At 50.8% G+C, this 20,000-nt stretch overlaps 1 protein-coding gene across 5 annotated transcripts in view; it reads left to right on the forward strand.

Annotated features, from left to right (window-relative positions):
- Positions 1-20,000, forward strand: part of arhgap33 (Rho GTPase activating protein 33) — a 52,692-nt gene that overhangs the window by 75 nt on the left and 32,617 nt on the right. For 2 of the 5 annotated variants that reach the window (XM_036538493.1, XM_036538494.1), the window contains exons 1-3: positions 1-39; positions 16,338-16,406; positions 19,459-19,493. The exon at positions 1-39 is cut by the window's left edge and continues 75 nt beyond it. In XM_036538493.1, the coding sequence (XP_036394386.1) occupies positions 21-39; positions 16,338-16,406; positions 19,459-19,493 (123 nt within the window). In that variant the 5' untranslated portion in view covers positions 1-20. Of the gene's footprint in view, positions 40-1,386; positions 1,958-16,337; positions 16,407-19,458; positions 19,494-20,000 lie in introns of those variants that run through there. The other 3 variants (XM_036538495.1, XM_036538496.1, XM_036538497.1) reach the window with 3 other exon arrangements.

Consider the following 20,000-nt stretch of genomic DNA (forward strand, 5'->3'; position numbering starts at 1 on the left):
TCGGCAGCTCCAGCCCGGTCATGCAGCGCAGAGTCACAGGTACGCAAAGCCGTGTCCGCCGTATTCTCACCGCCTCCTCCCCCCGTCAGTTACATTTCCTTCGAAACGTTGTTCTTCAGCCTTAATGTTGATTTGTAAAATAATAAATATAACAGGGCAATAACTGATCATAGATTATTGCCAGCTCCTGTTTTCCAATACAATATTCCTCATGCGAATAGTTTTAAATGGACAAACCCACTGCCATTGTCGAAGAAAACACGAATGTAGGCTACTGCAACAGTTTAGTGTGGGGATTGCGCTTTCCGCGTTAATGACGGGAGGAAGTTCGGTCAGTTCCTGCACTTCACGCGCCCTACAATAACCCATCACCGAAGAGTATGAAAATCTGTTTTAATTGCAGGCTACAGGTTGAAGACTATTTCTATTCACATCTCTTCCACAATATATGACCGTGTTATGTGTAGTTCCGTAACTGGCTGTAAACTGAATGTCAGCGGAATATGTTTGCTATTTATTTAGCGTACCTGAGGACACCTGGCTTAACCTTTGGGTTGTAGCCCATTGATAACACAGTCTCGTTTACAACCGCACGCAGCTAAGAAAATTGATGGTGTAATAGGAGGTTAAGGTTGCTGCTTTTCTTTTACCCTTTACAACGTGAGTGCATTAATTTGTCTGGTTATACTACACAATGCCGTTGCAATGCATTAATGATTTCCTTTGAAATACTGCATAACTACGTACCGTATTCGGATTTGTAATGTGTACCCTGTGTTTTGTGTTGGAGACATTGGGCTCAACTGCATCTCGTAACGCTTACACAATTAATCGCAAACTATATTAACCTTCATTCGAACACCAAAGGATGCTGCAATACCTACCATGGTCAGGTGAGGGCGGTGTCTAACACCCTCGGTGTTAAGATACAGTCCAGTCATGCACCGCACAGTAAACCCGTTGTGGTGAGCAGCATCGCTGCGAAAGCAGCGAGCCGCTGTCTGCGTGGCTGAGAGTGGGGTGGAGGAGCGCAACGGCTGAAAAAGGGGCGCTGCTTTGGATTTTAGGGCCGGTAAGTCAGCTGCCTCCCGCTTCACAATGCCTTTGTCCTGAGGGGCACCTCAATGGACGGCCGCATTTCCCTACGATAGGGGTGCGCGTCGCAGTGCAGCTTATTTAAGCTTCGCCGCTGAGCTTATGTTTTGAGGAACTGTATCAGTTATATCCATAACTGCATATTTTAGCTTGATATTGCGTATTTTGCGTATGTGCTGCGTTTCGCGTTTCTCTCACGTCTCTTCGTAAGTGAGGATTCCCCCGTCGTGACGGTTTTGGTAGAGGCGAAGTGATCTTGGAGCCGTTTTTCATTAGTTTGCATGAGGGAGGGGGGCGGTTAGGACTCACATGGCTTTGTGATGCCGATCAGCGTGCGGGAGCGTCTCTCACTCACGCACCCCGCTCCGAACGGGGGACCCTCCGCACCCCCTTTTTCCGTTCTAACGCTAAAGATTTCTGTCGTTCGCTTCGATGTAAGGAGCTAAGTCGCAAACCCATGCCAGCGCCAGCACGACTCCCGTGGATATGATTGAAATGTATGGTAACGTTACTGCTAGCTAGTCAAAGCATCTGGCGTTTGCCCCCCTTCCTCCATCTCTCCCTCCTCCTCCCTTCTTCTTGGGGGTTTGCAAGCTTACGAAAGACTAAGCAGCGAGCAGCCCCGTTGGTGCACTGTTCTGTTGTGTCTGACTTGACGTGAGAGGTATGAACACCTTCAGAATGTGAGTACCCAAGGGAAGGAAAGAGAGGAGAAGGGTTTCGGGGCGCATGCATTCATTAGAAAAATAGCAGCTGCCTGTTAGCGAGCTAGCCAGCCGCTGCGAAAAGCGAGATCTTGGATTTGAAGACGGAGTCTCCCCGACCCCAACCTCACCCCCTGAACCAGGACATCGGAATGGTGGTGAGTCTGTGCGACACTTTATTTTCCTTACAATTTAACATGTGCGTGTTGCTGCGAAAGTGAAGCGGACGAAAGAGAAGAGAAAGAGCCTACAGCCTACGCATCTGGCATTAACTCTTTGTGGAAAGATAGCCAGCTAGCGAAGCTGTGGATAGTTGCATTAACGGTAACGTTAATAGTAACATTAGCTTCAGTGTTAACGTTAGCCACAACCAGCGCCGATGCTGCTGTTGCCATGGCATTAGGCGCATCCACACCGGCTCCTGCATCTACCCTTAGGGAAAAGGGATGAATAACTATTGTTCCCACTTTATCAGCTAGATCACGGTCATCTGTTAAACATGTAGTTAAACGGTACAATGCATTCTGTGTCCCTCTGTTGAAATGTGTATTTCAGTGGCTAATACGGGGGAGTAGGCTGGGTGACGTTAGCTGTGTTAGCTGCGTTATGTTAACCGAATTTCATCTTGCAGAGTGTTACTGTCTGCCTCTACTGCGTGTGCACACAAATGCTAAGTTAGCTGTTGGCTAGTTATCTAAGCTACGTATGTGCCCTGCCAGATGGTTAGCTTTTGGGAGAACCGGCTAATTAATTTCCCAAAGTAGTCCGAGTCAGCCTCGGTTCTGTGCGACCGGAGGACCCGGTGCTCTCCACCATACCGTGGATTATTATGGGCTGTCGCTGTACCTGGTTAGTGCAATGGATGCAGCGGGGGCAGGAGTCTGACCCTGGCGTTTCTGCGCGTCAGTGTGGGACCAGGCAGCGCAATTCACAAACACTCAGCGCTTATTTTACCGCCTTTGTCTTCCATACCAACTGAGCTCCATCAGCGAGCAATGAGCAACTGTTAAAATATGTAGCTAAGTGGGTTTCACCTGATTCACGGTGCGTGTGCATTGTCCTTCTAAGGGTTTGCGCCCAGTCCTGCACATTTCTTGAAATTATGAATGACAGCGGTGACCGCAGAGCCAGGAACACATTAATTCATTCTGACACATTAGCTGTGCCTTGGGGTAGTGTTGTGTCGCTCTAACTGAACTTACACATGGCGCTTTCACCATGCGCACTACACACCGCAATCTCGCACATGCGTGTCACTGTGTGCAGTGTTGCAGTGGGTACTGTGTAGAAGCTGAGTACGTAAACAGAAAGATGACTCTTGCACATAGTGAGTCCTCTCAGCCATTCAATTCCTGAAGATGAAAATCATAATAGCAACTGTAAAACACTGAATAAATGCAGAACTTACACTGACAGTTGTGTAATTGCAATTGTAATTGTGTAATTGACTGTAGTAGAAAACAGGAAAGGCAGTTTGTTTGCTGTGCCCAAATTCAAATCATGACCGTACTTGGACGTGATGTTATATCTTTTGTTGCGTTCAGGATATCATGTTGTTTGCAATGGGGCATTTTGAATAACAGCACAGAAGCAGCTAGTACAGAGAGACAATGTTATGTATTTAAAACGATATTAAAAGCAAATATCTTAAAATCACTTTGAAGACAGGCCTCTGTGAGGAGGGAATCTGTGTCAGGATCAGAACAGACAGTAACTCAGTAGTGACTCTGAAGTAAATGTTAGCATTAATGCTGTCATTGTGCAAACAGGGTCAAACTGAGCACCCTTTCCAGCTCGCTGCTGCCGGTTTGTGGTTCTAGAGGAATCTATGTAAAGTACGTCTGAACTGAATACACTGTTTCCTGTCCCTTGAGTAAGACAGCACTGAATATTTCCACACTAATTGACAGGGAGGAATCAGAGTAGCAGTGCCTAGTTATTGTGTACGTGTATGCCTGTGTGTGCCTTCATGCTGTACTCATTCCAACAACATTATAGATTTGCTAAACAGACCCTCTTACCCAAAGTAACTTTCTTACAATTGTCATATGTTATCCATTTATATAGTTGTGTATTTACAGAGTCAAAATTACCACTACTGCCTCTCTCCTTACCACTACACCACACTGCTACCCTGCTCCTTACCGCTACACCACACTGCTGCTCCTTACCGCTACACCACACTGCTACCCTGCTCCTTACCACTACACCTCACTGCTACCCTGCTCCTTACCACTACACCACCCTGCTCCTCCTTACCGCTACACCACCCTACTGCCCTGCTCCTTACCGCTACACCACCCTGCTCCTCCTTACCGCTACACCACACTGCTGCTCCTTACCGCTACACCACACTGCTGCCCTGCTCCTTACTGCTACACCACACTGCTGCTCCTTACTGCTACACCACACTGCTGCCCTGCTCCTTACTGCTACATCACACTGCTGCTCCTTACTGCTACTCCACACTGCTGCTCCTTACCACTACACCACACTCCTGCCCCATTATAGCAGTGGTGACCTCTGTGGCTGTAATTCAGTGAGTGTTGGCAGTCTTGTTAATATTGTTGTGAGTGCTGTTAATATTGTTGTGAGTGCTGTTAATATTGTTGTGAGTGCTGTTGCTCTTGCTTGAACTGGAGAAGCAGTGGATTGATGGTTGCAGATCCTAGATCTCTTAGATCTTCTGATCCTGTCTATAATCTGAGGCGGGGAGACAACAGCAAGGGTATCAAATGCAATTTAAATGTATCGATGTGTCATGAGAAGTGAAAATAATTCCTACAACATTATAATAAATAATCGGCAGCAGGGCTGTGAGCAGCCACACTGCTCTTTACGGCTCAGATGATCTAAACCGCAGTAACAGAAAGGCCTTCCTTTCAGCAGCTCTGCATGCGCTCGGGCTCAGCACCAGTGTAAACAAAGGAGGGAGGCGTGAGGGCAAAACAAGTCATTACAGCACGACACAGACAGGGAGTGTTCCGTTTATCTGCATTCACAAATACACAGGCTACATTTCTCACATGCCTTCCCGAGACAGAGTTCTCATTAACTTACTGTAAACCCACAAATACCATGTGCTGCCCATGTGTAAATCTGTGAATGTGTTTTTTTTGCACTTGTAAGAAAAACAAGATGTGTGGGAATGGGATTCATTCAAGGAAAAAGGTCTCCATTTCTGCAGGGTGAAGAAGTCCTAGCTGTTATTATGAAGAACATCAGTGAGTCACTGAGACAATGTGGTCCCAGTGGCATCCTGCCTTCTTCTCCTGTGCTAATTTCTCAGCCTCCTTCTCTCAGATCTTGCCTTCATTCTAAGTCTCTGGTTAACTGTGTCCTTTTCTTTCGTCTGTCAGTCGGACTCTCCATCTGTCCCTCACCCCTGAGTTTCCATCACACTCCCCGGCGCAGGGAGCTGTTTTTGCTATTTCTGTCCCTGGTATGGGACGGCAGGTGATGGACCCTGTGGGAGGGTGTGGAGGTGTTTAATTATTGACGCAGCATCGCTGTGCTTTCTGTGACTGTGTGAACGTGGCTCGGACCCAACAGGCTGCTGCCCCCCAAACATCCGAGCCCACTCCCCAGGCCAAGGCTCCTGCTGGCCACCGCCAAGCCTGTGCACACTGTGAAACGCTGCAAAACACAGCCAAGCCTGTGCACACTGTGAAACGCTGCAAAACACAGCCAAGCCTGTGCACACTGTGAAACGCTGCAAAACACAGCCAAGCCTGTGCACACTGTGAAACGCTGCAAAACACAGCCAAGCCTGTGCACACTGTGAAACACCGCCAAGCCTGTGCACACTGTGAAACGCTGCAAAACACCGCCAAGCCTGTGCACACTGTGAAACGCTGCAAAACACAGCCAAGCCTGTGCACACTGTGAAACGCTGCAAAACACAGCCAAGCCTGTGCATACAGCAGACACTCCAGACGAGGTCTGTTTCAGGGATGAAGCCGTTTTGGTTGCACGGCACTTGGCTGAGTGCTGTGCAGTGCAGTGTGCTGGTGCTCAGTGTCTGTGTGGGTATATTTGCATTTGTATTGAGCCATTTCACTGGGTCATTTCAGTTTGCCTACAGGAACGTGTGTGAGAGGAACGCGTGTGAGAGGAACGTGTGTGAGAGGAACGTGTGTGAGAGGAACGTGTGTGAGAGGAACGCGAGAGTGAAGAGGAACGCGAGAGTGAAGAGGAACGTGTGTGAGAGGAACGCGAGAGTGAAGAGGAACGTGTGTGAGAGGAACGTGTGTGAGAGGAACGTGTGTGAGAGGAACGTGTGTGAGAGGAACGTGTGTGAGGAACGCGAGAGTGAAGAGGAACGCGAGAGTGAAGAGGAACGTGTGTGAGAGGAACGTGTGTGAGAGGAACGTGTGTGAGAGGAACGTGTGTGAGAGGAACGCGAGAGTGAAGAGGAACGCGAGAGTGAAGAGGAACGTGTGTGAGAGGAACGTGTGTGAGAGGAACGTGTGTGAGAGGAACGTGTGTGAGAGGAACGTGTGTGAGGAACGCGAGAGTGAAGAGGAACGCGAGAGTGAAGAGGAACGTGTGTGAGAGGAACGTGTGTGAGAGGAACGTGTGTGAGAGGAACGTGTGTGAGAGGAACGCGAGAGTGAAGAGGAACGCGAGAGTGAAGAGGAACGTGTGTGAGAGGAACGTGTGTGAGAGGAACGTGTGTGAGAGGAACGTGTGTGAGAGGAACGTGTGTGAGGAACGCGAGAGTGAAGAGGAACGCGAGAGTGAAGAGGAACGTGTGTGAGAGGAACGTGTGTGAGAGGAACGCGAGAGTGAAGAGGAACGTGTGTGAGAGGAACGTGTGTGAGAGGAACGCGAGAGTGAAGAGGAACGCGAGAGTGAAGAGGAACGCGAGAGTGAAGAGGAACGTGTGTGAGAGGAACGTGTGTGAGAGGAACGTGTGTGAGAGGAACGCGAGAGTGAAGAGGAACGCGAGAGTGAAGAGGAACGTGTGTGAGAGGAACGTGTGTGAGAGGAACGTGTGTGAGAGGAACGTGTGTGAGAGGAACGCGAGAGTGAAGAGGAACGTGTGTGAGAGGAACGTGTGTGAGAGGAACGTGTGTGAGAGGAACGTGAGAGTGAAGAGGAACGTGTGTGAGAGGAACGTGTGTGAGAGGAACGTGTGTGAGAGGAACGTGAGAGTGAAGAGGAACGCGAGAGTGAAGAGGAACGTGTGTGAGAGGAACGTGTGTGAGAGGAACGTGTGTGAGAGGAACGTGAGAGTGAAGAGGAACGTGTGTGAGAGGAACGTGTGTGAGGAACGTGAGTGAAGAGGAACGTGTGTGAGAGGAACGTGTGTGAGAGGAACGTGTGTGAGAGGAACGTGTGTGAGAGGAACGTGAGAGTGAAGAGGAACGTGTGTGAGAGGAACGTGAGAGTGAAGAGGAACGTGTGTGAGAGGAACGTGTGTGAGAGGAACGCGAGAGTGAAGAGGAACGTGTGTGAGAGGAACGTGAGAGTGAAGAGGAACGTGTGTGAGAGGAACGTGTGTGAGAGGAACGTGTGTGAGAGGAACGTGTGTGAGAGGAACGTGAGAGTGAAGAGGAACGTGTGTGAGAGGAACGTGTGTGAGAGGAACGCGAGAGTGAAGAGGAACGTGTGTGAGAGGAACGTGTGTGAGAGGAACGTGTGTGAGAGGAACGTGTGTGAGAGGAACGCGAGAGTGAAGAGGAACGTGTGTGAGAGGAACGTGTGTGAGAGGAACGTGTGTGAGAGGAACGTGTGTGAGAGGAACGCGAGAGTGAAGAGGAGCAGTGTTGTGTGGGGTTCCCCTGCAGATAGGGGTGGGGGCGCTGCTGCCAGAGGCAGCATGGTGGGATAAGCCTCGCTGTTGCTGGCGCTTCAGCCTTCATCACGGTTCCTCCTCCTCCTCACCCCACTCGTGCTGGCAGGGTCTCAGGGATCCTTCTGCAGTGGCCTTTGTCCATGTTTGTGGAGCATCTCTGAGTTTGTGTTTAACAGCGGTTCATTGTATTGAGCTCTGAGCCTAATTCAGAAATGCTGTGCTGTAGTAGTCCATCTCAGCTGGTAAACTCTCCCATATGGGGAGAACAGATGCACTTCAGTCCTGTGAGCTGAAACCGCCCTGCTCTCAACCCCCCAAACAAAGAGTTTTAAAGATGTTAGACAGCATAACAGAACAGGGGTGCTTGCTCATTGCAACTGTCACCCTAACCCACATGGACCAGGCTGCCTGAACCCTAACCCTAACCCTAACCCGCATGGACCAGGCTGCCTGAACCCAAACCCTAACCCTAACCCACATGGACCAGGCTGCCTGAACCCAAACCCTAACCCTAACCCACATGGACCAGGCTGCCTGAACCCAAACCCTAACCCTAACCCACATGGACCAGGCTGCCTGAACCCAAACCCTAACCCTAACCCACATGGACCAGGCTGCCTGAACCCAAACCCTAACCCTAACCCACATGGACCAGGCTGCCTGAACCCAAACCCTAACCCTAACCCACATGGACCAGGCTGCCTGAACCCAAACCCTAACCTTACCCCCATGGACCAGGCTGACCGAATTGTATGAACAGCATAGCTGACTGTGTTTTCACAGCTACCTGCTGTCTGATAGTATGGTGACAGGCTTTCTATGTGTGCTGTTGAATCACTGACTATTTTCTGATGAGTTTTTTTTTTAGAATAGGAAGTCCCTAGTGAAAGGTTGCAGGGACAATAAACCTCAGAATAGATGTGTTTTTATGAATCTGCTTCCCTCACTCTGTGGCATACGGAGGAAGTGCGCTAAAGGGCCTCAGAGCAGCGAACGCTCTCATTGGTTCCTCAGGCATGTGACATTTCCGCACTGCAGGAAGTGTCTCACTTTTTGTGGAATCCTTCTAATACTAACTTATACATACTTTTATGAAACTGCATTTGAATTGTGCTTTAGACACACGTGTCTTTGGGGCTGCAGAACGGGAGGTGAGTGTCCCTGTGGCCATTAGAAGTGAAAGGCATGGAGCTGTAGTGGGGAATTCTCAATTAAACCTGGAAAATTTGCTGGAAAACAACAAATAAAAAGTGTTGACACAACAGAAATGATCCATTCCAATCACGCTGCTTTCCTGGCCACGCCTCCTGTTGCCCTCAGAAACAGCTCTTCTGTTCAGATCCTGATGTGTTAAAGCAAGACGAGCATGCTTGCCTAAATTAACATTATAAAACCATAAACTCCCGATTCACAGACTGATAAGGTCATTTGTTTAAAGGAGATTAAACAAGAATAGAGTTAGAGTTGGGAGGGAAGTATTGTGCTGGAAGTTGCTCTGCATAAGACTATCTGCTAAATGAATGTAATGTAATTTGGGGGGGTGAACAGGCTCGCAGGCTGTTGTCAGGGTGATGGGGGCTTCCCTTGTCCTCCAGGGCAGAGAACAGACCTCCTCTCTCTGCCGCACTGAGCAGCCCCACTGGACTGAGGTCAGCTGCTGCTGAAATTGAGTTAGACGCTTTGGAAGGCTATTGTACTGCTCTGGCAGTAACGCAGCCAGTGAGAGACGGGGAGTCAGACTGTGGCGCTCAGCATTGGAGCTCATTGCATTTCCTGTTCAGCAGTTTAATTACATCTGAGTGAGTGAGAGTGATGAAACTGCGCTGGTGGTGGGGCTGAGGCCAGCTCACCCTTCATTACTGCTGCTTTTTAAACAAATCCTTATATGCCGTACTGCATATTCAGCACCTATAACTAAAGGTATAAATATAAGGTTAGGATCTCTACCTTTGCAGTTTACATTTAAATTTACTCATTTGGCAGAAGCTGTCATCCAGAATGTTTTGGCATTTAGCCACACATGTACTGAATCAGTCTGGGCCCAAGGCAGCGAGGTCACCCTGCCCCCCGTGGCAGCGAGGCAGCCCTTCCTCCTCGAGGAGGGATGGCAGGTCTGTATCTGCAGGAGGCTGTAGATTCACTCATCACTGCATAGCACTGCTGAGGGATGCAGGAGATGCAGGAGGAGCTGCTGCTGCAGGAGGAGGAGCTGCTGTAGGAGGAGCTGCTGCTGCAGGAGGAGGAGCTGCTGTAGGAGGAGCTGCTGCTGTAGGAGGAGCTGCTGCTGCAGGAGGAGGAGCTGCTGTAGGAGGAGCTGCTGCTGCAGGAGGAGGAGCTGCTGCTGTAGGAGGAGCTGCTGCTGTAGGAGGAGGAGCTGCTGCTGTAGGAGGAGGAGCTGCTGTAGGAGGAGGAGCTACTGCTGTAGGAGGAGCTGCTGCTGTAGGAGGAGGAGCTGCTGCAGGAGGAGGAGCTGCTGCAGGAGCTGCTGCAGGAGGAGGAGCTACTGCTGCAGGAGGAGGAGCTGCTGTAGGAGGAGGAGCTACTGCTGTAGGAGGAGCTGCTGTAGGAGGAGCTGCTGCTGTAGGAGGAGGAGCTGCTGTAGGAGGAGCTGCTGCTGTAGGAGGAGCTGCTGCTGTAGGAGGAGGAGCTGCTGCAGGAGGAGGAGCTGCTGCTGCAGGAGGAGGAGCTGCTGCAGGAGGAGGAGCTGCTGTAGGAGGAGGAGCTACTGCTGTAGGAGGAGCTGCTGCTGCAGGAGGAGGAGCTGCTGTAGGAGGAAGAGCTACTGCTGTAGGAGGAGCTGCTGCTGCAGGAGGAGGAGCTGCTGTAGGAGGAAGAGCTGCTGCTGTAGGAGGAGGAGCTGCTGCAGGAGGAGGAGCTGCTGCTGCAGGAGGAGGAGCTGCTGTAGGAGGAGGAGCTGCTGTAGGAGGAGCTGCTGCTGTAGGAGGAGGAGCTGCTGCAGGAGGAGCTGCTGCTGCAGGAGGAGCTGCTGTAGGAGGAGGAGCTGCTGCAGGAGGAGGAGCTGCTGCAGGAGGAGGAGCTACTGCTGCAGGAGGAGGAGCTGCTGTAGGAGGAGGAGCTACTGCTGTAGGAGGAGGAGCTGCTGTAGGAGGAGCTGGACACACTGCAGCCTCAGGCTTCCATCAGTGCTGCCTATAGAAACATGCCCCCCCCCCCCCCCCCCGCGGCCCAGCTGGGCTCAGAGTGTTTAGTATGCTTCCAGCACCAGCCTGTCTCTCCTACTACTCAGAAGAAAAGGCATGAGCCGGGGGCTGGGGGGGCTGGGGGGCTGCAGTTTCCAGGGGACTCTCTCCTGGAATTCCCATGCTGAAACAGTACTGGCTCACTGCGTCTGACCCTCTGAGATCCCACGTTCCCCTGCCAACCGCAGAAACGAGTGCAGGGAGCGGGTCTCTTTCTGAAAGAGAGGCCTTTGGGGGGGGTTAACGTGGGTTCGGCTGAATGGGGGGTGGAGCTTGCCGTGAGGGTGGGGGAAGGGGCAGCAGGAGTTCAGGCGCTGGGTTCTCCACAGCTTCACTCGCCGCGCGCTGGTCCTGGCCGCGCGCTGGTCCTGGCCGCGCTTGGCCCCACTCGAGCGGGGAGATGCACACAGACGCAGCTTGTTATTCAGAAGCGGTTAGAATTGGTTTGGTCAGAATGGCCCTGTTCTCTGCTGCCTGCGTTGTGTGCCTTAGAGGTGTGACCTTTTCATACCTGTCGTCCTACCTGTCGCCACACCTGTAGCTCCTGGGTAGCAGAGGAGCTGTGTTTCCATGGCAACGCTAAGGGTTGGTAATGAAATCAGGCCAGAGATTCATTACAATGATTATTTTTTTATTGAAAAAATATAAGTAGGCTAGTAACTGTATTAAATAAAAAAATACTGCATGCATGCACAGTTCAAATATTTTGGTTTTTCCATGTTTGTGGGTAATTCTTACGAGCAAAACTGATTAATAAAGCAAAATAGTATTTGTGCTGAACAATTTTTTGTATAAAATGGTAACTGCACAGTTAAACAAAATGCATTTGGATTACAGTACTTTTGTCTTTAACAAAACAACAAATACGGTCATGGTTTTCGGCAAAACTGTTTGATAAAGCAAAATAGTCAATGCAACAAGTCGTATCTCAAATTGTATGGCTTACTTAGGAAACTTGAAAGGACTCAACAATAGGGCCTATAATGCCAAACCTGAGCAAAATAGGCATCGTGCGCTTTTTAGTTCAGCTCTTACCAGACACTCGGCACCTTTTCTTAGATATGATCTCATCTGTTCTAGGCTTAATGTCCTTTGCCGTGGCCACTTTCAATACTGAGACCAGATGCTGGTCTGTGAGGCGGGATCTATGGGATGTCGTCTTCAGTTTCATTACGGAGAACATCTGTTCGCACGAGTAGGTGCTTCTGAACATAGACATGACGCGTGCAGCATGAAGGTGAAGCTGTGGCATTGATTCAGGGAATCAAACTCGGGTGCAAACTCAACAGCCCCAGCTGACTGGTACTGGGCCTTCAGAGCACCGTTACATTGTAATTCAATGAGTTCCAACCTCAAGTGCTCAGGTGCAGTGTCAACATCAATTGCAAAAGGATTTGCGAACAGATCAAGGTTGAAATTTTTGTGATTCAAAATCAGCAAATCTCCTGCTGAATTCCGCTTTGAGTGTGTTCAGTTTGTCAGCATACACTTTGGCTGGGAATGGGATGGTGACTGTGTCACTGACTGACTGGCAAGTAGGAAAATGAGACAAGTTGCCTTTGCGCATCTGGCCCTCCCATAGACGCAGTTTCATTTGAATCGCCTTTACTGAGTCTTGCATTTCAGTGATCAGCTGCTTTTGACCCTGGACTTTTACATTCAGGGCATTGAGGTACTCCGTTACGTCACACATAAACGACAAGTCGCTTAGCCACTTTTCATCCTCAAGCTCGGGGATGACCTTTTGTTTGCTTTCCATGAAATGAGTGATCTCAACACGGGTATCATAAAATCTTCTCAACACTTTCCCCCGACTCAACCAGCACACCTCTGTATGGTATGGCACATCCTCGTGCACAGAGTTTTCCTCCTCTAAAAGTGCCCTGAATTGCCGGTGATCCAAGCCCCATGAACGAATACAGTTCACTGTTTTGGTTACAGCTGTCATTACATGTCCCATGCCCAACACCTTTCCACAGAGGGCTTCCTGGTGGATGATGCAGTGGTAGGCTGTCAAGTTTTCTCCCATGTGCCCCATATTCTCTCGAACCAAACCAACCAAACCAAGGACCTCCCCGCACATTGCAGGTGCGCCATCCATTGTCAGCTCAACAAGTTTATTCCACTGCAATCCCGTTTCATTGATGCGCCGCTCCACTTGTGTGAAAATGTCCTTTCTAGTAGTTGTCCTGTGAATCGCTTGTAAATCCAAAAGTTCTTTGGTGACGGAAAACTGAGCATCCAGCCCCCGGATGAATATGGAAAGCTGAGCAGTATCCATCCTGTCTGTACTCTCGTCTTTCATCCTTGGCTTTATTTTTTAGCTGGATCTGTAAGTTGGAGGCCAGCTCATCCACCCGACTAGCCATGGTATTTTGGGAGAGGCTGATATTCACAAATGCCTGCTTCTTGTCGGGGCATACAACATCATATACATTTTCAATAAACTCTCCCTCTGTGCATGGCTTGCATGCTCTTGCTATTTCCTCCGCTATTATAAAGCTTGCCTTCACAGCTCCCTCACTCTGACTGTTGACGTGAGTAAACATGTTTTGCTGTTGTTGAAGCTTGCGTTTTAATCCTTTGACTTTTTGCAGCCGCTGTTCCATGTCCATGTTTCCATAATACTCATGGTTCGTTTTGAAATGCCTCCGAAGGTTATACTCTTTGAAAACTGCCGATGACTCTTGACATACGAGACACATTGGCTTTTGTTTGAATTCACAAAATAAATATTCTGTTTCCCATCTTTCTTGAAATTGTCGATATTCATTGTCCACTTTTCCTTTTTCAGCCTTTTTTTATGTTAGCTACCTTTGGAAAGGCAGATAGCATTTACGTTGTTTGTATTGTGGGCTAATTCTCTGATAAAAGCGTGGGCGTGGAGCTCAGCAGCGCCTCCTGTGTTTCAATGTTGTATTGTCACGGACGTAAATTTAAACACCAGAGCACAGGCCACATTAAATTGATGGTCTGTGGCCTACGCTAACGTGCCATCATAAGCCCTGTACCTCTTCAACAGTTTACATCTGCTTCTACTGCCAGACAGAGAGACAGACCCTGTGCTTCCTCAGAGAGGGGGGGTGAGTGAGTGAGTGGGAGATGGGGGGGCCCTGTGCTTCCTCAGAAAGAGTGGGGGTGGTTCTGTGGTCATGAATGCTCTCCCATATGCAGCCAGATGACCTTTGCAGAGCCATTCCTAACAGGGAACTGTCAGGTTCTGCTTTGCTTGCTGAAGTTCAGTATGATGTGATCCTGATGTGTGAGACAGACGCAGGGTGGGGGGGTGGTATGGGGGGGTTGGAGACAATAGCCAGTAGCTGCCATGCTTGAGTGGCTGCTTCCCCTTTTGTTTTTTTGGGGTCAAATTCCAGACACCCGCTGGGGAGGCAGGGGCGCTGGTTTGGGGAGAGCTGCACCCCACGTTCTCACGCGTGACGCGGCGGAGCAGCAGCTCCCCTCAGAGCGCTTCTGGCGGCACGCTGTTGCCGTGGTGATCTGATGGTGGAGGTGGGGGAGGAGGAAAGGACAATGATAATGTCAGTGTGTGACCCACTTTGCAGATCTACCAGCAAAGACATCATATGCATACACACACCCTCACACACCCTCACACACTTACTCTCACACACACACACACACACACACACTCATGCTCACACACTCACTCACATACACACACATGCACACATTTACATTTACATTTATTTATTTAGCAGACGCTTTTATCCGAAGCAATGTACAGAAGTGCATACAGCAAGTATAGCGACAGTACGGGGACAGGATGTGTACAGTTCCACAATGAGACAGTTCTCAGCTGAGAGCAGCGTCTGCTTGAGGACATAGTACTATTAGATTTGTACAATTACAGCCTATAGGGCAGCTAATACGCTCAAACGGCGCAATGAGCGTCAGGGTAAAGGCAGCAACAAGAAACAATTTAAAAAGCACAATTTAAAAAGCACAGCAATTTACGACAGCACTGATGGGGGGGGCAATTGTGTGCTGGGTCAGTCCAGGTAGAGTCTGAAGAGGTGCATCTTCAGGCCCTGTCTGAGGGAATGGGGTGAAGGAGCTGTCCGTAGCGGGACAGGGAGTTCGCACACACACACACTCTCACGCTCACACACTCACTCACATACACACACACACACTCTCACACTCTCTCTCTCACACACACACACACACACACACACACACACACACACACATTCTGCGCACAGCAAACAGCAAACAGTGAACACAAGGGAGAGAAGTAACAGAGGAGAGAAAATGAGGGAAATGCTCAGGGTGGAGCAATGGAGCTCAGAGCAGCCGATGACAGGCTCGATCAGGCATTGCCGCCGAGTCAGAGCAGCCGATGACAGGCTCGATCAGGCATTCCGCCGAGTCAGAGCAGCCGATGACAGGCTCGGATCAGGCATTGCCGCCGAGTCACAGCAGGAACGGATACAGCGAGGTATAGGGGAGAGGAGACGGAGAGCTCAGCAGAGCGGTCAGGAGGATAGGGGGGCAGATTTCCCCTGTTTGGCCAGTATTTCTCAGGTACTGGTGTGTGAAAGCTGTTTTCACTGAGTGTATTAGAGGATCCTCGCCAGGTCTTTAAAGTGTATGAAGGCAGCAGAGGTGACACTGCTGCAGGCCGCTGTCAGTCAGGGCCAGGGCGGAGTCAGCAGGTGCTCATGGGAGGGCAGGGAGTCTATGTAGCCACACCCCTCTGTGTGTCTGCCCCGCCCTCCTCTGTAGACCCGCCCTCCTCTCTCTTTTGGCTTTGCCTTCTCTCACTGCTATGAAATTGCACTTGTCTGCTCTGTGGAACACTCTACAAATCTCTCCCTCATCGGTGGCAGAGGCCCAGTGCTGGTTTCTGTTCCTCTGTTGAGAATCCTCTGATTCTGAAGAAAAAAAACTTCCCTTTTTTCAGTTACACAGATTGTTTTTTTTCCATTGCACTCACACAGCACACAAAAACACACACCTGTGTACCCAGTGCACACACACACTCCCACATACACAAGAATGCATGCACACCTAGCCAGACAGATGCAGATGCACGCACACACACACACACACACACACACACAGACACACAGCCACCTCTCACACACACGAGCACACACACGAACACATACACAGACACACACGGGCACACAGCCACCTCTCACACACACAAGCACACATGAGCATACACACGGACACATACACACACACACACGGACACACAGCCGCCTCTCACACACACAGGCACACAGCCACCTCTCACACACACAAGCACACATGAGCATACACACGGACACATACACACACACACAGACACACAGCCACCTCTCACACACACAAGCACACAGCCGCCTCTCACACACATGAGCACACAGCTGCCTCTCACACACACAAGCACACACACAAGCATACTCCAGCGTGAGGCTTTCCATGTCAGTCTGCCTGTCTGCCTGTCTGTCTGTCTCTGCTGCATGTGCTCCTCAGCCAGAGGGAATGGCGTTTATTTATTTCTTTATTTTCCTTTCTCCATTTCCAAAGTGTCGGGACCCCAGTGGGTTCGGAAATGTGCCATGTTTGTACGAGCAGTGAGCCTCACAGACATGCCCGGTAAGTGTCCTCTCCCTGGGTCCTGCTGCATCTGTGTGTGTGTGTGTGTGTGTATGTATGTGTATACATATATGTGTTTGTGTGTGTGTGTGTGTGTGTGTATATATGTGTGTGTGTATATATGTGTGTGTGTGTGTGTGTGTGTGTGTGTGTGTGTGTGTGTGAGTGTGTGTGTGTGTGTGTGGGTGAGTGTGTGTGTGTGTGGGTGTGTGTATATATGTGTGTGTACGTGTGTGTGTGTGTGTGTGTGTGTGTGAGTGTGTGTGTGTGTGTGTGGGTGAGTGTGTGTGTGTGTGTGGGTGTGTGTCTGTGCTTGCCTTGTGTATATATGCATGTCTCATGTTGGTGAGTCGCGGCATTGTGTGCTGTCCTGACTGTGCCTGTTCACAGTGACACACTGATGTTTAATGTGTAGTGTGGCCTGGGTGGGCGTGGTCAGGCGTGGCTCCCTGTGCTGCAGAGAGTTGAGGGCCACACTGACAGGGTGTTTACTGAAGGTCACATGGCGCATGTTTGTGAATGTGTCTGAGTGCTGGTTCCCTGTGGTTCTGATGCATCAAACCCAGCCTGGCTCTGGGCCTGATACTGTTCCCCTCTGAGAGACTCTGCTGAGTCTCTGTCTCTCATGGTGAGTCACTCTGTCTCTCGTGGTCAGACGCTCTGTCTCTCGTGGTCAGACGCTCTGTCTCTCGTGGTGAGTCGCTCTGTCTCTTGTGGTGAGTCGCTCTGTCTCTCGTGGTCAGACGCTCTGTCTCTCGTGGTCAGACGCTCTGTCTCTCGTGGTGAGTCGCTCTGTCTCTCGTGGTCAGACGCTCTGTCTCTCGTGGTCAGATGCTCTGTCTCTCGTGGTCAGACGCTCTGTCTCTCGTGGTGAGTCGCTCTGTCTCTCGTGGTGAGTCGCTCTGTCTCTCGTGGTGAGTCGCTCTGTCTCTCGTGGTGAATCGCTCTGTTTCTCATGTAGTGCTCTGGGTCCCAGTGATGGTGGGAAAGCTGGAAGGATGGCCTGGTCACCTGCAGATTATTAGAGAACACAGGCCCGAGAACAGAGACCGGAGAACAGAGAGGGGCCAGAGTAAAGGCTGGCTTTAATCCAGTACTCAGATCAGTGCTCACCTGCTGAAATATTCATCAGGAATGAAGGTATGTGTGTGTGTGTGTGTGTGCACGCGCGCTGGCAGGGAGGGTTTGGTTACCTGTGCTGCAGGTGAACAGGTGATCGATGCAGGTGGTGTACTCTGCTGACGGAGGTGACGATGGACGCTGTCAGACAGCGATAGCTCCTCACCTGAGGACGGAGCGGCCAGGTGTGTGAGGGAGCGGCGTGAGGAGCAGGCAGCCATGTTCAAAAAGAGGAGGATGCTGAAGGTAGGAGAGCGGAGGTGTGACAGAGACACACGGCTGCAGCACTGTGGCCAAAACCCAGGCTTTGCAGCTGTGCTACAGCAGCATTGTATCAGGGTTAGAGGTGCGTCAGAGCTGTGGGAGAGCAGTTGAGACTGTGAGGTCGGTGTCAGACGCTGTGTGAGAGACGATGAGAAGCGCCGCTCCCAAACACAGGCCTGTGAGTCCCACTCACAGCCTGCTGAGAAACCCGAGCTAGGCCTGCACAGCCGGTGTGAGCTTACCAGGGGAGACGGGCCATTGGCTGACAGGGTTACCAGGGGAGACGGGACATTGGCTGTCCGTGCTGCTGTCTCTGCAGCTCTGACGTTCTGTGTGGTGCTGACAGACGCACTGAGGCTGGTCCGTGTGCGTCGGCTACGTTCAGGGTGAGCGGTGTGCTCAGTGCTGTCGTGTGGCAGTTCTGAGCACAGCGCTGGGGAGCTCTCTTGCTGTGTGACCTATTCTGAATTTCACTCATGTGGCCGGGTCAGCTGACACTACAGGTGGCTCAGGCATGCTGCGATGTCTGCAGCCAGGTGTGCATTTCCCACCTGCTCCAAAAGAGCTGGGAGTCCTGCAGTGCAGCCTACGCCAGAGTAACTGGCTCACCTGTGCACCGTTCTCCAGCACTGGGCTGAGCCGGTCCCCGGGCTGAGCCGGGCCTCGGGCTGAGCCGGTCCCCGAGCTGAGCCGGTCCCCGAGCTGAGCCGGTCCCCGAGCCGAGCCGGTCCTCGGGCTGAGCCGGGCCTGCTGGTTCAGCATGACCACTGACGGATGTGGAACAGGACAGAGCTGAGATTTGGAGGGTAGATCAGTGTCTGTGAAACTGTAAATGTCCACACTGTCTCTCGCAGCTCCCCCTGGGGCACAGCACAGCACACAGACCCAGCGCAGTGATCAAATACAGTCTCTACAGCACAGCACACAGACCCAGCCTTCAGCAAAGGCAACAGTAATGAGAGGAGAAAGAGGAAGAGTGAGCAGCTCTGGATGAGCACAGAGATGCACAGCGTGCTGAATAAGGCTGCTTTTTCCTCCTCTTCACTCTAGGATATGAGTAGGGTGCCAGTCAGGACGCTTTCTGTGAAAATGTCCCTGAGTGGGAATGCCAGTGTCCAACAGTGAGGTCTTACTGCAGGAGAGAGGGGGGAGAGAGGACGCAGCACAGTGAATCCCACAAACAGCTTCAGAGTGTGTGTGCACCCTGGTTGTTAGAAAGACAGCAGGTGCATAGTAAGGACATTCTGTTTTCCTATTGGTCTGTTTTTTTGGAGTTATGCTCTCCTTTGGTTACCGCCAGTCTGATCTCAGCACACCGTCAGGACCCTGCGAGTCACAGCGTCCGCCAGACCAGGAGCAGATTTCTGTAGAAGCCGTTCAGTGCAGCACACGTTGTTTCCCCTGACTGCACAGTGTAAGCCTGGCAGTAATTCGGTTCTCAGGTTTTGCGCAGGCAGATTGGGAATGATGCATGTGATGAGTCCTGTGGGTCAGAGCTGCATGGAGACCTGGGTTTGCAGCCAGAATCACAGAGCCACACCTCAGAGTGCTGCAGACATGCACAGACATGCGCAAACATGCACAAGCATGTGCAGGTATATGCACACATGACTGTCCCTGCAGCCTCCTTCAGAAGAACATGTTCCTCACCTGTCATCCATTTCCTAAGGTAACTTTCCCTTCTCCATGCAGCTGGCTTTGCGGGTAAGTACTGATGGGACACTCGTACACACACGCACACACACTGGATAAAGGGTTTTTCATTGGGGGCCCATTGGGGGGGCCTTGACTCTGGCGTGCAAATTCAGGGCTGGCCGTCATATTCATCACAGCTCCGAGGCGGGGCAGGGTTGGACGGGGTGAGGGGGTGGGGTGCCGGGGGGAGCCTGCCAGGCTGGTACCATGGAAAGGGTTTTTCATAAAGTTAAGAATAAACAGTTATGACAACACAGTCTGTGTGTTATAAACGGTGATGCTACAGTGACGGCTTTCTGTGCCTCATTGAATGAGACACAGACTGGCTTGTGTCGGGGTGTGTGGATATTGTAGGCCAGCCCTTTGTATACGGTTCAATCCTTATTGTTTTTGATTTAACTCCAGTGTCAATCACTGCTAAATCTTTCAGTTTTTTGGCAAATTTGACTAATACTGTGAAGCTAATTCTTGTTGGTACAGTAGCCACAGTGCTGTGGTGCTCTGAGACTGCAGACG

The sequence above is a fragment of the Megalops cyprinoides genome, chromosome 10, assembly GCF_013368585.1.
Source record: "Megalops cyprinoides isolate fMegCyp1 chromosome 10, fMegCyp1.pri, whole genome shotgun sequence".
NCBI classification, from domain to species: domain Eukaryota; kingdom Metazoa; phylum Chordata; class Actinopteri; order Elopiformes; family Megalopidae; genus Megalops; species Megalops cyprinoides.